This window comes from Lipomyces oligophaga, assembly GCF_038497815.1.
Source record: "Lipomyces oligophaga strain CBS 7107 unplaced genomic scaffold V1516scaffold_5, whole genome shotgun sequence".
Taxonomy (NCBI): Eukaryota; Fungi; Ascomycota; class Lipomycetes; order Lipomycetales; family Lipomycetaceae; genus Lipomyces; species [Lipomyces] oligophaga.
This window is the reverse complement of record NW_027117789.1, coordinates 158,656-176,948: the sequence shown is the minus strand read 5'-3', so window position 1 is coordinate 176,948 and position 18,293 is coordinate 158,656. Positions and strand designations below refer to the sequence as shown.

At 42.2% G+C, this 18,293-nt stretch overlaps 5 protein-coding genes and 1 non-coding gene across 6 annotated transcripts; 3 read left to right on the top strand and 3 right to left on the bottom strand.

The window, feature by feature from the left end:
• Window positions 1-433: 433 nt before the first annotated feature.
• On the top strand, window positions 434-2,125 carry V1516DRAFT_686019 (P-loop containing nucleoside triphosphate hydrolase protein; the record flags this gene model as incomplete). The annotated part of the gene is made up of 1 exon (XM_066923641.1): window positions 434-2,125. One exon carries the CDS (start codon window positions 434-436, stop codon window positions 2,123-2,125), a length of 1,692 nt encoding a protein of 563 aa, XP_066776584.1.
• A 199-nt stretch (window positions 2,126-2,324) lies between these two features.
• Window positions 2,325-5,588, bottom strand: V1516DRAFT_664749 (uncharacterized protein; the record flags this gene model as incomplete). Its single annotated transcript, XM_066920624.1, has 2 exons — window positions 2,325-5,522; window positions 5,583-5,588. 2 exons carry the CDS (start codon window positions 5,586-5,588, stop codon window positions 2,325-2,327), a joined length of 3,204 nt encoding a protein of 1,067 aa, XP_066776583.1.
• A 3,481-nt stretch (window positions 5,589-9,069) lies between these two features.
• V1516DRAFT_t55 lies at window positions 9,070-9,141 on the top strand. Its single transcript has one exon. It is a non-coding gene; the product is annotated as a tRNA-Asp (tRNA).
• A 687-nt stretch (window positions 9,142-9,828) lies between these two features.
• Window positions 9,829-13,771, top strand: V1516DRAFT_626068 (P-loop containing nucleoside triphosphate hydrolase protein; the record flags this gene model as incomplete). The annotated part of the gene is made up of 3 exons (XM_066919730.1): window positions 9,829-10,140; window positions 10,188-13,467; window positions 13,518-13,771. 3 exons carry the CDS (start codon window positions 9,829-9,831, stop codon window positions 13,769-13,771), a joined length of 3,846 nt encoding a protein of 1,281 aa, XP_066776582.1.
• V1516DRAFT_676383 (uncharacterized protein) lies at window positions 13,506-15,933 on the bottom strand. Its single transcript, XM_066922412.1, has 3 exons — window positions 15,735-15,933; window positions 14,410-15,676; window positions 13,506-14,357 (listed from the first exon to the last, which is right to left on the bottom strand). The coding sequence occupies exons 1-3, from the start codon at window positions 15,843-15,845 to the stop codon at window positions 13,813-13,815; spliced, it is 1,923 nt and encodes a 640-aa protein (XP_066776581.1). The 5' UTR covers window positions 15,846-15,933; the 3' UTR covers window positions 13,506-13,812.
• Window positions 15,934-18,150, bottom strand: V1516DRAFT_676382 (magnesium transporter NIPA-domain-containing protein). Its single transcript, XM_066922411.1, has 7 exons — window positions 17,761-18,150; window positions 17,634-17,659; window positions 17,468-17,558; window positions 17,319-17,409; window positions 17,103-17,263; window positions 16,757-17,048; window positions 15,934-16,705 (listed from the first exon to the last, which is right to left on the bottom strand). The coding sequence occupies exons 1-7, from the start codon at window positions 17,828-17,830 to the stop codon at window positions 16,144-16,146; spliced, it is 1,293 nt and encodes a 430-aa protein (XP_066776580.1). The 5' UTR covers window positions 17,831-18,150; the 3' UTR covers window positions 15,934-16,143.
• Between the last annotated feature and the right edge of the window lie 143 nt (window positions 18,151-18,293).

Sequence of the window (18,293 nt, the reverse complement as noted above, 5' to 3'; positions counted from 1 at the left end):
ACGGCTTCGAGACTCATCAATTTCACCAATTTTCGCGATTATTTAGCGAATCAAAGAAAATAGAGACATAGGAGGTTAAGCTACATATTTTTGCTACAAAATGCGGTTTCGTGACTCGTTGACGAGGCCAGGACCTCGAACAAGGACCCTTGAACTAGTCTAGCGATATCATCCCGGTTCTCTCCCTCATAAGCAAGCGCTTTCGTTCCAGCGGCTGTTCTCTATCATTTCGTGTTCATCCGCCTCAGTCGCCGTCTGACTCTCCCTTTAGCAGACTCACTTTCAATTACCGCCAACATCACTAGACCCTTAGGAGTTGATCTCTGGCTAAGAAGTCCCAGCCAGAAGCAACTCCCAAGTAACGGAAAAAAATTGTAAGCCGGCACTGATATCTTCGGGTGCTGCTGTTGTTGTCTTTGCGCTAGTATACCAAATGGCACCAGAAAAGATGGTTAATGTGGATGAAGAATCCGAAAAAGCTGAGAGAAAGCGTCTTAGAAAACTGGAAAAGCTTGGAGCCAGGGAAGGTGGCGACACGCCAAAGAAGCACAAACACGAAAAGAAGCACAAGGAGAGCAAGGAGCATAGTGAGCACAGAGAACACAAGCACGAACACAGAAAGGATAAGAAAAATAAAAACAAAAATCCTGATACTATTAAAAATGAAGATGATTCTCTTGATACTGAGAAATCCATTAAGAAATCGAAGAAGCACTCTTCTGAGGCTGCGGAAGTGAAACAACCAAAGAAAGCAAAGAATATCGATTTGCCCTCAATCACCAATTCGGCCTCTCAAACCGAAATCAGCTCATTTCTCAAGGAAAGCGACATCACGATAACCGACCCGAGAAACGAAAATTTTGATCCGGTTTTGTCTTTTGCTGACATAAAGATGGACGAACGCGTCCTCAAGTTCCTCAAGCAGTTCCCAAGACCGACGCCCATCCAAAGTGCATCATGGCCATTTTTACTCGCTGGTCGCGACGTCATTGGCGTCGCAGAAACCGGTTCGGGCAAGACAATGGCCTTCGGCATACCTGCGATTTCTTATTTGATCAATTTTTCTGCATCTTACAAGAATGTTTCTGCACCTGTTCTGATAATTTCGCCTACACGAGAACTTGCCGTTCAGATTCATGACAATCTGCAAGATCTTGCAACCTTGGTAGGTTTCAAGTCTGTTTGTGTCTATGGAGGAGTCTCCAAAGAAGACCAAAAGCATGCTTTAAATGGCGCTTCTATTATTGTGGCTACTCCTGGTCGCTTAATCGATCTTGTGAACGATGAAGTGATTGACCTGGGCGCCATTTCCTATCTTGTTTTGGACGAGGCCGACCGAATGCTGGAAAAAGGGTTCGAGCAAGATATTAAGCGTGTAATGAGCGCAACCGATAAATCGAAACGTAAAACAGTTATGTTTACAGCCACTTGGCCCCCTTCAGTTCGGGATCTAGCATCGTCTTACTTATCTGATCCCGTAAAAGTTATGATTGGTGATCGAGAATCAGAACTTAAGGCCAATTCGCGCATCGAACAAATTGTGGAAGTTGTTGATCCTCGAGAAAAAGAAAACAGACTGCTACAAGTATTAAAACAATATATTCCAAATCCGCGCCAACATCAGAAAGATAATAAGATTTTGATATTCGCTCTCTACAAGAAGGAGGCCTCGCGGGTAGAGCAAATGCTTACCCGTCGCGGATACAATATTGCTGCTATTCATGGAGACCTTTCGCAAGTTCAACGGACCAGTGCGCTAGAAAGTTTCAAAAATGGAACCTGTCCATTACTTCTGGCTACTGACGTCGCTGCTCGCGGTCTTGACATTCCAGCTGTAAAGCTTGTCATCAACTTGACTTTCCCCCTGACCGCGGAAGATTACGTCCACAGAATCGGACGAACTGGACGAGCTGGCCAGTCAGGCAAGGCAATCACGTTCTTCACCGAACATGAAAAGCATCTTTCTGGTGCTCTTGTCAACGTTCTTCGAGGAGCAAATCAACGAGTTCCTGAGAGTTTGTTAAAATTTGGCGGACACACCAAAAAGAAAGAGCATTCCGTCTACGGCGCTTTTTACAAAGATATCGATCCCACCAAGAAGGCGAAAAAAATCGTTTTTGATTAGAGTTTGGCAATTAATCAGTAGATAGTACAGAACTTCAAATGTAATATTTTTATTTTACTCAAAAGTAAATCGAACTCTTAGAGTGTTCATAAGTACAATCCTGTAAATGACAATCGAATTCGAATCGTAGACCTAAACATTTACAATATTTACATTCTGAATGCTAGCGTTTCCGTCTACCATACTGTCCGTTATTTTCCTAGCCTGGATGGATTTTGGCTACAGCAATTCCACCAACTTTTTGAGTCCGTTGATGTCTGCCATGTCGTTGGCCCAGCGCCGGAGAAGAAGGACGATTCTGCGGATTTGATCGCCTTACAAATGTACCTGAGGAACTTGATTCTCCCCGTGATATCGCCCGAGATGGAGCTGGTTGTCGTGCTCTAGACATCAAAGGACGTTTCATCGCATCACCTGGAGATTGCATTGATACAGTTCTAGGATTGATGATACCAGGGCTTGAAACCATGGATCTTTGACTTTCCTTGGACAGACTGTGCCGTGGTGAAGGCTGCCGTAGCTGTCGTTGCCTAGGAAACCAGTGTTTTTCCTCGGATGAAATCTGTCGGTTTGACATTTGTAATTTCCGCTGCTGCTGTAGCTGTTGCTGTGGGAGCCGTTGTAGATCTTGATCTGAAAGTACCTCTCGTTCTCTCCTATCTGGTGTTTCACGGTGGCTTCCAGGTAAAATATTAGATCGTCGGGATTTGATTGTAGACGGACGATCGTTCACACTATAATTCTCAAATCCGTCTATTCCTTGGCTTGAAAGATCTTCGCTAGCATCATAGTAATCGTCTTCCACAAAATCCGACTCGTCCGCAAAATAATCACCATTTTGTTCCGAATTTGTAGGCGGTGTCCATCTTTGTATATATACAGTGTTTTGGGTTCCGCCTCGTGCTACGAGCCGAGTCGAATCGTTTTGCTGCTGCAGTTGCATTTGCCCTTGTTGTTGCCGAGCATCCAGATCGTTTATGCCGTACCCATCGTATGATTCTGAACCGTAATAATTAAATTGTTGAGGTTGTTCGTAATATGCCTGCTGCAATTCAAAATCAGACCCTCCTTCTCGCTGATTTGTTGGCACGTACATGCTCTCGCCTTGGTTGATCAATTCAAGATAAGAATACATAAAATTGCTCAGTACTACTTGCTGCCAAAGCGGTCGCCGAGGGTTAGCAAGCTTAAAGTGCGACAGCCGATAAATTGCACGCTCCACATGAATCGGATAACGGGCATAATAATATTTTCGAGGTTCGTACATATCCAGATACTCTGCATTTCCTTGTTCTATGGGCTCCTTGTTCCAGCCAAATTCTAATTCCTCATCTTGTGCGTTTTCATGTTCTACAGCCCTTTCACTTGTAATTTCTGAAGGTGACGTAGGAGAAGAGGAGTTATCCTGGCAAAAATTCTCTGAATGCTTTTGATTTATTTCCTGGCCCGACCTTTTTGAAGATGAGTAGCTACTTTGAAGGCGCTGTTCAATATCCGTTTTTATCAGCGTAGTCCTACTGATGCCACTTCTGATCCCCTTGCCGATACCTGCACGACCAAACAAAGACCCCAGCTTTGTCTCTTTCGATTTGCTATTCTCTTCGTCTGCAATCACGTCAGATATGTCAGCGCGTGGTAATTCCAGTGATGTGCTAGCAGTTGTGCTTTCGGAGCAGCTATCTCCAGAGGAGATAGAATCTGATTTCGCTCTACCAGCCGTTACTCGTTCGATTTCCTGGTTTATCCTTGATTGACCTGTCGAAAATCCGGTAATAATTTTCTTTTGCATGGCAGCAAATTTAGCACCCTTTCCCCCATTAGATTCATCTTCGGCTTTCGTTGGTGATACTTTCTCTCGATCCGAGCTAAATAGCTTTCCTATACCAACCGCAGAGATCGCAATAGCCTTTGTTTTCCGTCTCAGTTTTGATCCCGAGCTTATTGGAGAAATTTCTATTTGACTATCAATTGACGTTGATCTTTCAAATGTCGGCGAGACAAGAGTATCATCAAGCTCGTCTAACTTCTCATAGGTATTAAAAGGCTGAGATTCATACTCATTTCTAGTTTGAATACCTTGTGACTCGAATATATCACTCTCAGAACTCGTACAATCAGCTTGAATATGATTTAGTGAACTCGAAATCAAATTATCTGCTTGTTGTGTAGAGGATATGTTGTCGACTGTCTTGTCTTCTTCAAATTTTGGATCCAAATAGCCAAAGTTACCTTCAGCAAACTCTAACCTACCATCAGTAACTTGTACATCTGGTAAACTTACTGATACTGAGGAGGAAAACGGAAGTGAGGAAGTACTTTCTTCGATTGATTGCGAATCAGAATCTTGATCCAATGATGCTTCATTAGACGTATTGTTTGTAGGCATCATATTTCGAAAAAACTTAGACGCTTGTTCTTTACTTTGAATATGCGATGTGTTTAAAGTCCGACGTAAACCGCGTCCACGCAATGGCGAAATAACGTATCCCATAGTCGCTCGAATTCCATTTATAGAACGAGCAGAAACCGTAGGCTGAGCATTAGAGCGCGATTCAAGCTCTAATTTTTGAAGTAGTTCTAAGTCGGGCACAGCTACTCCATTTGACATACGTTTCTCGGCCTTGCTTTGCAGTCTATCCGCACCATCTTCGAATCCCGACAGGGTATCGCTATCTGTATTGATTACACGCGACAGTTTCGAGCGTTTTCGTGTGACTTCAACTCTCTGATTTCCAATAAGAGATAACCGGGGAGGTGTAGATATATTTAACGAAGTATCCGGATCGTCCACCCGATTGGGAACATCGGTCGGGCGTTCATGAATAAACGAGTGCCAGTCTTCAGGACCAACCGCAGAGTGGATATGGGCGGGAACCCAGATATTATCTAACGTCATCTCAGAAGTCTGGTCTATCAACGAAGATTCCTTAGAACTGCTCAGAAGAGTGCGTGGAGGAGATGAAGGATAAGGCAGATCGGGATCAGCTGCTGCCGAGGCATCAAATGATATCCGCCTCAAAGCCTTGAGAGAGTTTCGCTCTTGGGCAATCGCATTGGCATTGTCTTGATAATTCACTTGATTCATGGCAATCGAGAGTGTAATTGGAGGTGGGGAAGATGAATATCGTGAAGTGAGAGAACTAGGTACGCTATGAGGAGGCGAAGAAGGGGGAGAACTAGTGAGAGTGTATGAAATGTCGCTGGCCAATGATTTTCCTCGATCGGCCGTGGAATCATGAATCGGGGAAGTTGTTGTAAGTGTAATGTCATCTTCTTCTTCGTCGTATATAGATGAAGAAGACGAAGAAGACCGCGATAGTACATGATTCAAGTTTGGCTCTTGATTCTGCAGATTCCTAGATGACCCTCGAATAGGTGGACTATCAAGTATAGAGTCCTAGTACATATTTGTTAAGGCATTGATCTCTAAAAAACAAACAAATTATAAAGAACTAACCCCCATGAAGGAACTGGAGTCCTGGTCCAAGCCAAGGCAGAGCACGGCACAAGATATGGATTGAGGTAAACAAGACGGCAATGATTAGAACGACCACTCAAATTAAACCAGGAATCTAGTGCACACAGAAACCAAACTGTTGAGGAGAAACAAATAAATTGAGAGGGTGTAAGAGAAGAGTCGAGAATCGCGAATGACGAGGTGCGTGAGAACGTACTCACATAAACGGGTGAGAAACAACGAGCGGTCAGATTGAGAGAGTTGGAGTCGGTCGAGTTGGTAGATGCGCCATGGGAGTTAACGGACGCGTCGGAAACAGGTGGTTTTGAGGAGCTGAAGAGCGGCTGCCAGATCTCGGCAAGTGTCGGTCGGATTAGCTCCAAAATCGCAAAAAAACCAAAGATCAGAAAGACGTTTATAAAAATCAATGACAATAGCGGAGAGGAAGTGAGCCAGTGATTCAGCTAACTCAGTCTGCGCGTTTTGGACGCGTTGTTGTTTTTGTTGTTGTTTTGCTGGCTGCTGACTACTAACCACCACAAACACTCGGATCTATCTCCTACCGAGCACAGTTCGATTATTCCGCTTCTCTCCCTAATGAGCGACAAGGGCGCTACAGGGTATCATTATTTGGGTAGAACGCACGGAGGCGTCTGGTTTAAGCAGAAGTTTAATATAGTCAAGCACAGCACCAGCTTTTTGCAAATCAATTACTTTGTAAAATAAAGTAGTATTTGTGCAGGGATGAGTAGGCAATTTAATCAATTAAGATGATCCACTCGCAATAGCAACAAATAGACCTTAGTCGTCGACCCTTCCTCCTCGAAGTTAGATAGATAGACCTTGCAAGCTACTACAAATCTGTTCTTCGGCCCCGGAAAGGTGCCTTTGGTTTTGATTTGGCAAAAATGCTTCGCAGTTCCCGAGAGTGCCGAATTACACATATATCACGTGAGGCCTGAAGGTTGGATCACAACGCGTCAAGTGAAAATCAACGCGTCTTGAGTTCACAACGTTATGTGTTATGTATAGTAATTCTCCTTTGTGACGGGAGTCAGTCAGTCGACGGTCCGATCGTTTTTGACGCGACTTGAGTAGCTTTTTTTAGTTCAAAATTTTATTTCTATTTGTATGGAGCAAATCGTTGTTCTTCTAATGAGTATTCACTTTTCTTTTTCAAGATCTGCTTACGTTTTGGAGCGTTGGACCCTTTCTGCGATCATTTTCTCCAGCTTTTAGCCGCGGACCACCATAAAGAAGGGTCGGTGGTCCCGAAGATCCAGAAATTGAGGGGTCTTCATACTTCCTCTGTCTTCCCAGCAGATTGGAGCCTACGCCATGCCGTCCTGGAATTCCATGACTGTAGAATGTGGCGTGTAGATACGACCAGCTCCCTTTTGTACGATCTCCCGTTTTCCCGGACTTGCAGTTTGAAGAAGTTTCCGGTATAGATTCAAATGATCAGGTTGTCATCAACGCCTCCATCCTTCATCGTTTACAAATACAGAATTCTAACTATGTCTGTCGCTCTGTTTTCAGCATTTGTTTACTCTATGCTCCATCTCGCCTAGCCTCCGACATGCATCGCTAAATTAACCAATCTGCAAGATGATCTATTGTTATTGTTGTCTTTTTCCCCTTTCTCCTTGTATCCTGCCAAGACCAATAGTGTAGCAATCCTTTTTGTTTTAGACATTGTCGTGCCGTACGAAAAGTCCTTAAAATTTGGATTAGTTTCGGAACTGCTCAGTTTCTCATTGTTCATCGAGAGAGACTAGAGGCTACTATGCTTTTCGTTTCTTTTTATTAACTTGGCTTTTACACTTCATTCCAGCCAACATCTATTCGCATGACATTGGAAGCCCAACCTAGCAGCCGTGTGATCATAATTTCTAGTCGATAATTATATTAAATTCGACTCAGATATACTGCCGTTCCAGCTGTATTCTAGCTATGGTCGTCGTTATCTAATCGATATAAATCGCAGTATCTTGAGGATCCGTTTCCACCACCGATCGATCCTTGTCATGATTTCCCGTCAAGTCATACAGAATCTGGCAGCCTCACACTCTCGAGACTAGAATCAGACAGTGGAGCTAGAACTCTGGGCACTAGAGAGCTTAGATCATATATGCATCTAGTCTTCCTACTCAAAATAGCTTTGCTTATTTGTTGAATCTCATAACGAAATTTTGTTTCCTAATCAAAAGACATCCAGTCCCCGCAGAACCTACGTAGTAAAAAAGCAGCTAAGATGGCGATAGAGTCTGCAATGGAGCGATCGTGCTGAAGAGTGTAAGAAGTCAAAGATATCGACATAGATTTTTCAGCCAAGGACAAAATATGCACTTCAATAAGGCTGAAAACTGAATATAAATTAAGTATAGCTCTTCTTTTACAACGTTCGGAGTGAAACCTCCAGTGGCTAAAGATTATCAAAAAGTAGATTCGTATAGGGCTACCGCATCTGAAAATTGCCTGCTTCAAAATATTACCTCTAATAGTTGAAATTTAGGGGCTCTGTGGAGAGTTTTCTTCTGCTCTGTTCATCGAAATACTTAGCTATCGACATATTGTTTTACCTAGACCTCCCTGTTATACTCAGTGAAGAAATTTCTAGTAATCTTTTATCAGCAGAGTATAGTATTGGATAACTACTTTCCTCTTGCGATAGCCAGTAAAGTAAGAATAAATTCACATGAAACCGAATAGTCGATGTAGATCACAAGCAGTCTAGATACTGAGTAGATAGCTAAACCCATCTATAATTTGCTCTTTCTTTCTTTTTTATAATCTCCCTTTGAACCTTTTTTATCGTTTCATATGGTTTTTCCCTATTATTTATTGAAAGTATGGTCAATTCAGATGCTATTGCAGAGTGCTAGCGCGGATAGGTCGAACTACTACCAAAACACTATTTTTTGGCTTGTCACCTTGCTCTTAATTCCCAAATTCAGAACTAATGTCTGGTATATTGACAAATTTAAATGCCCTGTTCATCTAAATTGCGTACCACTTTGTCTCTGTCACATAATTTTCTCATCTATGTATTTAAAATATTTAAAATTGTACTATCAAATAAACGATAACTGATTTAGTGAGCCATTCGCAGATTCACTGTAACAATGCTTATAATTTGAAATGCATGGCTTAATCTTTTAGACAAGCATATGTCTACTGGCAAGATCAACCAGATAACTTTCTGTTATCATTCGAGCTCAGTGAACTACTTAATGCTAAACGGTAATCTGAGAGCGAAAATTCTTAAACTCAGCTTCTCAAGAATTGAAACTGTAATTTGATTATTCACTGCTATCGAATCTTCTAATTGACTTGATCAAGTAACCAAACACGCACAACAAGCAATTGGCCTAATAAATCAAAGGCTCTCTAAATAAAGAATATGAAGTAATAAAATATGTTCCAGAATTAGTAGCGTTTACGCTTCCTGATTTATTATTAGAGAAATTCTATTGATATAAGTTGATCGGTAATAGTTTAGTGGCTAGAATTTCCGCCTGTCACGCGGGGGACCGGGGTTCAATTCCCCGTTACCGAGCTTTTTTTTTGTTTCCTTCCGACTTTCTGACAATAGTTTTCAACTGATTTTTTCTAGTTGTAATAATCAGCTCATCCGTACTATAAAAAGATAAGCCAATTTTATAATTTCATAATTTGAAGAGTCAGCTCTCAATTCGTAATTCATATTTGGAGTCTGTGTAGTTGTAAAATTCGTGATTCAACGTTGGCCAGCCTACGTATATATGGCGAATAAACTATCGAATTTACTAATCATTCGATAATAACAGACTTAAATAAGCATAAAACCAATTGACAGTATTGTCTATTAAAAATTTTGTACCAATTTGTCAATAGAGCTCGAATGCTTGATGAGCAACTGATCTGGTCGGTTTCATTAGTATGACGGATCTAATCTCATCCAAATTAAGGTTGGGTCAGCTCTCGCGTATTCGTGTTCCACATGATTACCCTCTAATATGGTAGGCTTCCTGTCAAAACACAAGCATGCGTGGTTCATTATGCGAGCCAAAATTTCAGGGGCCCATCGCGTGGAAAATCTATGCAGGCTAATCATGATAATTCTCTAGTCTGAGATTCTGGCTTATTGTACAAGTGACTATTTATTTTATGTGTATGCAGAAAAGTACTTAATCTAGAGATAACATAGAAGCAACGCTAATTCATTTTTGATAAATGGGATATTATTGCTTTAGGGTAATCAAATATGGTTGATATTGAAAAGCAAGTGTTCCAGGCCCAGGATGAGGTGACAAATCGAACAAATCGTGGACCCCAACTCTCATTCAACGAGGTGGAACCCACAAATGTATCGGTCCGCAATCTTACAGTGTCTATTTCACCACAAGGTTCATTTCTTGAACAAATAGGGCTAAAAGCGAAGGCCAATTCGTGTGCGTCCGGCGATATCGAACAGCTCAGCTATTCCGCGGACAAGAAAATTATACTAGATCGGATTTCTTTGGATGTTCCCGCTGGCTCAATTATGGCTATAATTGGAGGTAGTGGTTCTGGAAAAGTAAGCTATTGCTCGGACTTTTTAATACAGATCCTAAGAAGTAATAGACATCACTGTTGAACTGCATGGCTCACAAGTTAAAGTCAAGTCGACTAAGTTTGAATGGAAAAATTTTGTACAACGGACATGAAAATATCCGTAAAGTACGGTACGGGTATGTATTACAGCAAGATATCCTACTACCGACCCTCACTGCTCGTGAAACACTTCAGTATTCGGCCGACCTTAGGCTACCTTCAGATACCTCAGAACTGAAACGGCGAGAATTGGTGGAGGAAGTCATTTTGGAACTTGGCCTTAAAGAATGCGCGGATACGAGAGTCGGTGATCATTCTCACAAAGGTTTATCTGGTGGAGAGAAACGAAGACTAAGTATTGGAATTCAACTTCTAGCAAATCCATCTGTTCTCTTCCTCGACGAACCGACATCGGGTTTAGATGCTTATTCGGCTCAATTGTTAGTACAGACACTTTGTAAACTAGCTAAAAAGGGACGGACGGTGATAGCATCTATTCATCAACCAAGGGCGGATATTTTTTTCCTGTTTGACTCGATTACACTACTTGCAAAGGGTAAACCAGTCTATTGTGGCTCTGTCAAGTTCTCTCTTGACTATTTTGAGTCGCTCGGATTTGCATTTCCAGAGCATGCCAACCCAGCCGATTGTATGATCGACTTTGCAGCATATGACTCCAGAACTTTAAAATCTCAAGAGGAATCCGTTCGACGTATTGATAGGCTTGTGCAATCGTGGAGAGCGTCCGAAAATATGTCCACCGTCGAAGTGCTCCCAGAACCTGCAGATTTGCCGCAATTTCGTGCACTACTAATGCGCGAGATCATTGTACTCACCAAGCGATCCTTTTGGACAAACTATCGCGATCCTATGGGCTGTGGAGCCATCGTGGTTGAAGCCATATTGGCCGCTATTGTGACAGGATGGATTTTCTACGACCTTGACGATTCTTTGATAGGCATCAAATCTCAACTAGGCGGTCTATATAGTGCGATTGCATCGCAGGGATATATTATACTTATGTATGAAGTTTACAGGCTCTGTTCGACAGATATCAAAGTGTATGATCGAGAGCGCAGTGAAGGCATGGTTTCAGTAGTCGGATTTATCGTCTCTCGTCGGCTGTCGCATTTACTTACTGAGGATATCGCATCGCCATTGATATACTCCGCTCTTACGTATTTCATGCAAGGGTACGACAAGAATGCTAGAAAGTTCTTCTTATTCTTCATTTCGGTTTTTCTTCAACACCTTGCCCAAGTATCGGTGGCACTTGCGTCAGTTGCAATATCTCGCGATTACTCAGTTGCTGTTCTAGTTGCAAATATGTATTCTACTGCACAAACTATGTCATGCGGGTTTTTCATTCAGAATGAAGCTCTACCTGCTTATGTTCAGTGGATCAAATGGCTTTGCTTCGAATTCTACGGTTTCTGTGCAATTGTCGTTTCTGTATTTCAGGACTTCTTTGGTGACTGTCCATATGGTGACGAATCTGATTCTCTTTGCGCAGAATATACAGGTAAATATCAACTTCACTCGTTGGCCATAAAGCAAAATTGGCTTGCCGTGCCACTAATCGCGGTTATTATTAGTGCTTTAGTTTGGACGTTTATGGCTATGATAATTCTCAAATATAAAGTTGTGGATGTTTCAGTTGTTGGAAGTAAGCAATCATCTGAGTCGGAAATATCTGCAGAACAAGATGTAGTTTTTGCACGAGAACTACCGCAGCGTATTCCCGTGGAGATCCAAGAAGTGTGGCTGACTATCGAGAAACGGGAAATACCATCATTGAAGATCAATAATATAGGCATTCTGCGAGGAGTTTCTGCGAAGTTTGAGCCTGGAAGGATTAATGCGATAATGGGTCCGTCTGGGTCAGGCAAAAGCTCACTATTGAACCTCATTGCCCAACATTTGAATTCAAGTATTCTCTCGCAATACTACATGTCTGGAAATGTGTTGTTCAAAGGGGGAAAAATATCTCAGCGCAAAATGAGTTCAATATGCTCATATGTGACACAAGATGACGATGGACTTCTGGCGACATTGACTGTACGTGAGACGCTACAGTTCGCAGCCGATTTGCGGCTTCCATCTTCAATGACCAGGGAACAAAGATACGCTAGGGTAGAAGACCTAATTGCACGAATGGGTCTCAACGAATGCGCCAATACTCAGATTGGTAGCGAGTTTGTCAAAGGCATTTCAGGAGGCGAAAAGCGCAGAGTGTCGATTGGAGTACAGCTATTGAGCGAACCCGCTGTATTATTACTCGACGAGCCCACGACTGGCCTTGATAGTTTTACTGCCGCGTCAATTTTATCCGTTCTCCAGTCATTAGCTAATGAAGGTCGAACAATAGTATGCACGATCCATCAACCTCGGTCAGACTTGTTTTCTTATTTTGGCAATGTGCTGCTGCTAGCCAAAGGTGGACAGGTTGCATACGGTGGGCCAGGAGGTGATACTATTTTGGAACATTTCCAAGATGCAGGATATCCGTGTCCTCCATTGACGAATCCTGCAGATCATATATTGGACATGGTTTCAGTAAATTTGCAAGACCCCATCAGTGAGGATGAAACGCGAGCGCGAGTAACCAATATCTTAGAAAGATATATTTCGAAGATTGAAAAACCGATCACTCCAAGTGCGCATGAGTGTGAGAATTGGAGTAAGAAAGACACGGTTTCATTCGCTCAAGTATTTCGTGTGTTGTTTCGAAGATCTCTGTTAGATATTCGTCGAAATCCAGTAGCACTAATTTCTCGCTTTGGACAGATCGTCGGATTTGGTATATTGACTGCACTGTTTTTCTCACCAATTAGGACAGATAATGCGGGCATTCAGGGTCGAATTGCAATAATTCAGCAATTCAGCGCTATGTACTTCGTTGGCATGCTTTGTAATTTGGCTATATACCCACCCCAACAGGATAACTTCCAGCGCGAGCATGACGATGGCTTATATGGAGTTCTGCCATTTCTAATCTGCTACACGGTTTTCGAACTGCCGCTCGAAATAATAAACTCATTAATTTTTGCCTGCCTGATGGTCATGGTCACCGGCGTCTATCGAACAGTTGGCACGTTTTTCGCGGCAGCTGTATTTTGCTCTGCAATTGTGAATTGCGGAGAATCGATCGGGATAGCATTTAATGCTATGTTCGAGCATGCAGGATTTGCAGCTAACATGATTTCTTTCGCATTGACGGTCGGAACTATGCTCAGCGGGATTATGTCGTTTTCAATGATGGGCTTTTTAAACGGCTTTAGCTATATCAATCCTCTCATGTTTGGGTCTAGTAAGTAATGTAACCATGGCAGCGAAGTAAGAGTTAACGTTTCATATTAGAGGCTTTATTAAATTATACATTTGAAGGATTGACATTTTCATGCGACGATTCCTTGAAGGTAAATGGCGAATGCCCATTTTCAACAGGTGAAATGGTCTTAGACACATACAAAGTTCGAGTTAACAAGGAATTATTTATTGGACTGACTGTCGTAACAGCTGTGTACTATCGGATCATTGCTGTTTGCGTAGTCAAATTTTTGAAATTGCGGCTTGGAGTGAAGTATAAGGAAGTCACTAAATTGGGTTCTTGAAAATTTTGTCTTAGATCCGTGTGCACGAATCTTGCCTTTAATTATCTCAATATTCCTCGGTTTGGCTTGCCTTTTCCCATAATACTCGTACATCTTCGCTCGATAACGTACAAACTCCGTCGTATTTGCTCAACACTGCAGCCGCCTATTTTACTAGCAGCAGAGAAGAGAACGTCCAATGCATCATTGTCTTCTGAAGATCTCGCTTCTTTACCATTTCCATTGTTATTGTCAACGTCAATTTTGTCACTTTCGCGGTCACCGTAAGAATCACCTTTTTCTTCTTGTCGACTGTTGAATTCTCCGATTTGGATTAGGTCATATTCTCTACTTGAATTCTGCATCTCAGAGTCATCTGGTTCATAGAACGTTGTTGCTTGAAGAGCACGAATAATTTTTGAAATCGATTCGGACAATGACGTCGAATCAAATTCAGAATTGGCATTGGAAGCGAATTCGCTCTCATCGTCAGTTGGTACATCATTCGAATCATCAGCTTGAGTCATTGCGAAATCATCTTCTCCAACAGCATAGTGTGGTCTGCCATGTGGATCTAGTGGAAACAAATTAAGGAAGTGATTTTCAGCTATGGTTCATTCGTTAGTTAAGCTGCTCAGGTGAAAAAAGATGTAACTCACGCAATACAACTTCTGCTTGGTCAGGATCAGTAATAAGATAGGATCGCTCATAGAAGTCCATAAATCTATGCATCCGAGATTGATCCCAGAAGCCGACATCATCATCATCATATTGAAAATCGGACTCTTCAGTAGCAAGTATTGATTCACCTGAGAGCTGGTTTTGCTTTGTACCAACTCGTTCACAAATTTTGTTTCCAGATTTGCTTGCAACCGCTGTAAAATTGTCACATCGTTCCCGGTCTTCACTAAGCCAAAGCTTGATCATGTTGTCTTTCCATTTCAACCAATCAATTCGAACGCCAGTTATATCAAAATCTTTGGATGAGACTATATACGGGCGTTCTGTTCTCGGAGCAGAATAAATCAACTTTCCAAACCAAAGACGAGTTGTAAATAACACTGTAGCCAATATCTTGAGCTCGTCAAACACCAAACTTTCTTGTGATTTGAGATGGTTTGATTTGACATTTGATATTGATTTTGATATTCCAATTAATTCATCCAATCGGCGCGAAGCTTCGTAAATCTCGATTGGCAAACATAACTCACGTACAAATTTATAGGTGAGAGTCGCTATGGGTATTTGTGAAGTGGAAATGTCAAGCTGTGCTTTTGTCTCAAGTAACGTTGACACGTTTCGGACAGCCGTCTGAAAAGAACCCGGGACAGGAAAAAAATTGGGCTCAAAAATACGAATATACTTTAGATCTAAATGGCGAACCAGATTGTATTCGACTTTATGAATCGCTCGAAAATATGGCATGTCGGAACTCCGCACTAATCGATAGAGGTCACAGAGGAACAACGGTTCTCGCAAGATGCGAAGACCTAGATAACACAGAGCAACTGAATCCGGAAGTTTGAAGGAGACAAAATCCGAATGTACTGGAACATCTGCAAAATTTGTCGCCACTCCTTCTGATATGTCGCCTTCGGCATCGCTATATAATTCGGTCTCATCTCGCTTGACCTCTTCTTCCTCAGTCTCGAGATCCAGATCCAGTCTGTTGATTCCCTGGGCATCGAGATATAGTAGCCATAATCCCTTGACAATTGGGTCTAATTCTTTACTGACGCCTTTTGAGTCAATAAGCCATCGTACTTGAACTTGAATGATTTCCTGGTAGCATTGCAAAAACAGCTTGTACCCTCGCCGTCCATAAAATATATTTTCGTCTTTAGCTTCGACTAGTACACGCGGGCGTCTGATAATCTGACCCTGCATAGAAACATAATCATCTTCTGCAACTTCAAATCCAAGACCCTAAGTTATTTAGTTTCTAAGCAGAAAATTCGAGACGCAAACACTCTACCGCTCATACCGCACGCTGGTGCCCATTCTGACAATATGACAGCCCATCTACTGAGTGCCACAGACGTGATCGACAATTATCTATACCACAAACAGCTCCGTATCGCCATTCTATACTCATTCTCTCTGTTCAAAAATTTATGGCTAGGCCAGCAGTGATGTGCTAATCACAGGATTATGGGCGCGTTGGGAGTACGAACGACTGCTTGTGCTTGCTAACTGAAGAGCTATAACGATTTAAAACTATCAGAATGTACATTTCCCAAAAAAATATAATAAATTACAACTACAACAATTTAAGAGACAGAATCCTCAAATGCAAAATAAGTGACGCCCTTAACTCTCGCATAACTTTGGCTCTATTGCCATCCCATTCCTCATTCTGAATCCAGATCCAGATTAAGGTTGAAAAATGGAAACTACTTCATACTACGATGAGATTCAAAAGACCGGCTGAAAACTGGATCATACGGCCGGTCATACGGATTTTCCCACTCCTCTATTGGGGAGATTTCAGTTGAAACCCGACTTTTCAGGCTGCCACTGTTTTTGACTGTGTTGCTGTACGTGTTGAATTCGTTGTCGCTGTCGTCGAGCGGCAGTTCTTCTTCAAGAGGTGTCAGACCTAGACCCTGCTCCTCATAATCCCCAATCAACCTTGCTTCTTGTCGAAATGAATTACTGCGATGACTAAGAATAGTGCTTGTGCTGTTTCGTGGAAGAGTAATACTTCTCCGTGTCTGAATACTGGCCATTCCGTTATCCATTGGGATGCTATCCATTGTTCTCACTCCCAGCTGGTTGGCCCGCGAACTCTGGCCACGAGTATGGTTCAGAATAAATACTCCACTGAAAATAACAAGAAAGCCACAAAGAAGTGACAAAGTGTTCACGATTCCGGTGGTGTTGAAACCTTTGAAAAGAATGGCGGAGGCTGTGAGAGTGCAGGTAGTAAATCCGACATAGTAAATAGGATTCACACTATGCTAATTAGCAACCAAATGCGAGCTATTAAATTGATGTTATACATACACGGAAGTATCAAATTGATCAAGAGCCTTGTTAAAGTAGTTCATCTGTGTCAAAATGCAAACCACGACCACAATTGCAAAAACGTAGGTCGAGGGATGGGTAAATTGATTGTTGCCGCTTAGCGAAAGCTTCAACGCGATACCAAAGCCCTTGATTGCCATCACTGAGATTGATCCAACAGTTGAACAAATAGAAAGATATACGAGCGGTGTACGCGTACCATACTTCGGAGCGATCTTGTAGACCATGATGACGGAAAATACAGTGACGATAGAGCAATACAAAAGAAATCCTGAACGTATATTAGTACTTGAACACTGAAATTTGAGAAAAGAAAAAAATGTACCTGGCTGTATCGCATACATAAGGATCTCATCCACAGTCTGAATTTCTTTGTCTGGTGGAGCATGAAGGACAATGATCACAGAACCAAGCAGACATATGAAACATCCTATCTGACCAAGAACGCCCAGTTCTTCCTTCAAAAAAATGGCAGCCAAAACAGCACTATGAAACTGGTTAGAATTGAAAAACCGAGAACAGTGAATAGAATGTAATATACCCAATAAGAACAGACAAAGCACCTAGAGGAGTGACAAGAATAGGCGGTGCGAAAGTGTATGCAGCAAAATTAGCTACCTCTCCAATTACCACTACCCAGAATTAGGATACAAAATCGACATAAAATTTCTGTGCACTGATTGAACCTACTTGTGATCATGCCGGCCCACCAAATGGGATTTTTTAAATACTGATATCCATCGCCCTCAAAACCGTGCTTGTTGGATGCGTCAACTAGACCCTATATCTAATTTAGTAACGGACCAGAAGAGGAGTAGAACATGTCAATAATTCGCAGTCGACAGCAAATCAGTACCTTTTTTGTTATTATAAAGCTTGTACCTGAAAAGAGAGTATGTTAGCACAGTCCAAATATGTACAATCGTAAGTAAGCAAAAAACCCTACAGGAGGCCTGATCAGGTCTCACACTCTCCACACATACCGATAGCGAGACTGCCCGTGATGGCTAGACCTAGGCCAATATACTTGTCTTCGATCTCTATAGCGCTCATTTAAACTGTCACTTTAGCGAAGGAAAAACGAAGCTTGAAAACGAACAATAAAACTGGTTGGCAAGAAAAATTCGGATTAATATAGGAGAGAAGGGGGACCCAAAGCTACGGCCCAGGACTTATGAGAAGCAGACGAAAGGGCCGCGACGCTGCAATTGCGCCTACTTTTCACGCGTTCTACTTTCTTCTCGCAAGACAAACACGCGACAAAAGACTATGTGATATCGGTGTCGTTTGTACTGATGTTGCTATTGCTGTTCGTGCTTATCTTCCAGCGGTTCCCGTGCAGATCTTTTTGATCGTCTCGTTCTTGCTGGATCTCTTATTTTTATCCGTCGAAGCTAACACGCAGCTGCACCCAAAACTTGACAGAAACGCAGCACAGGATGTGGCTGCGTAAACGAGGCTGTGTTTTCGTGGCTAATTGCTGCCGCACAGTTCACGTGATTGTAACTGCGAGGGG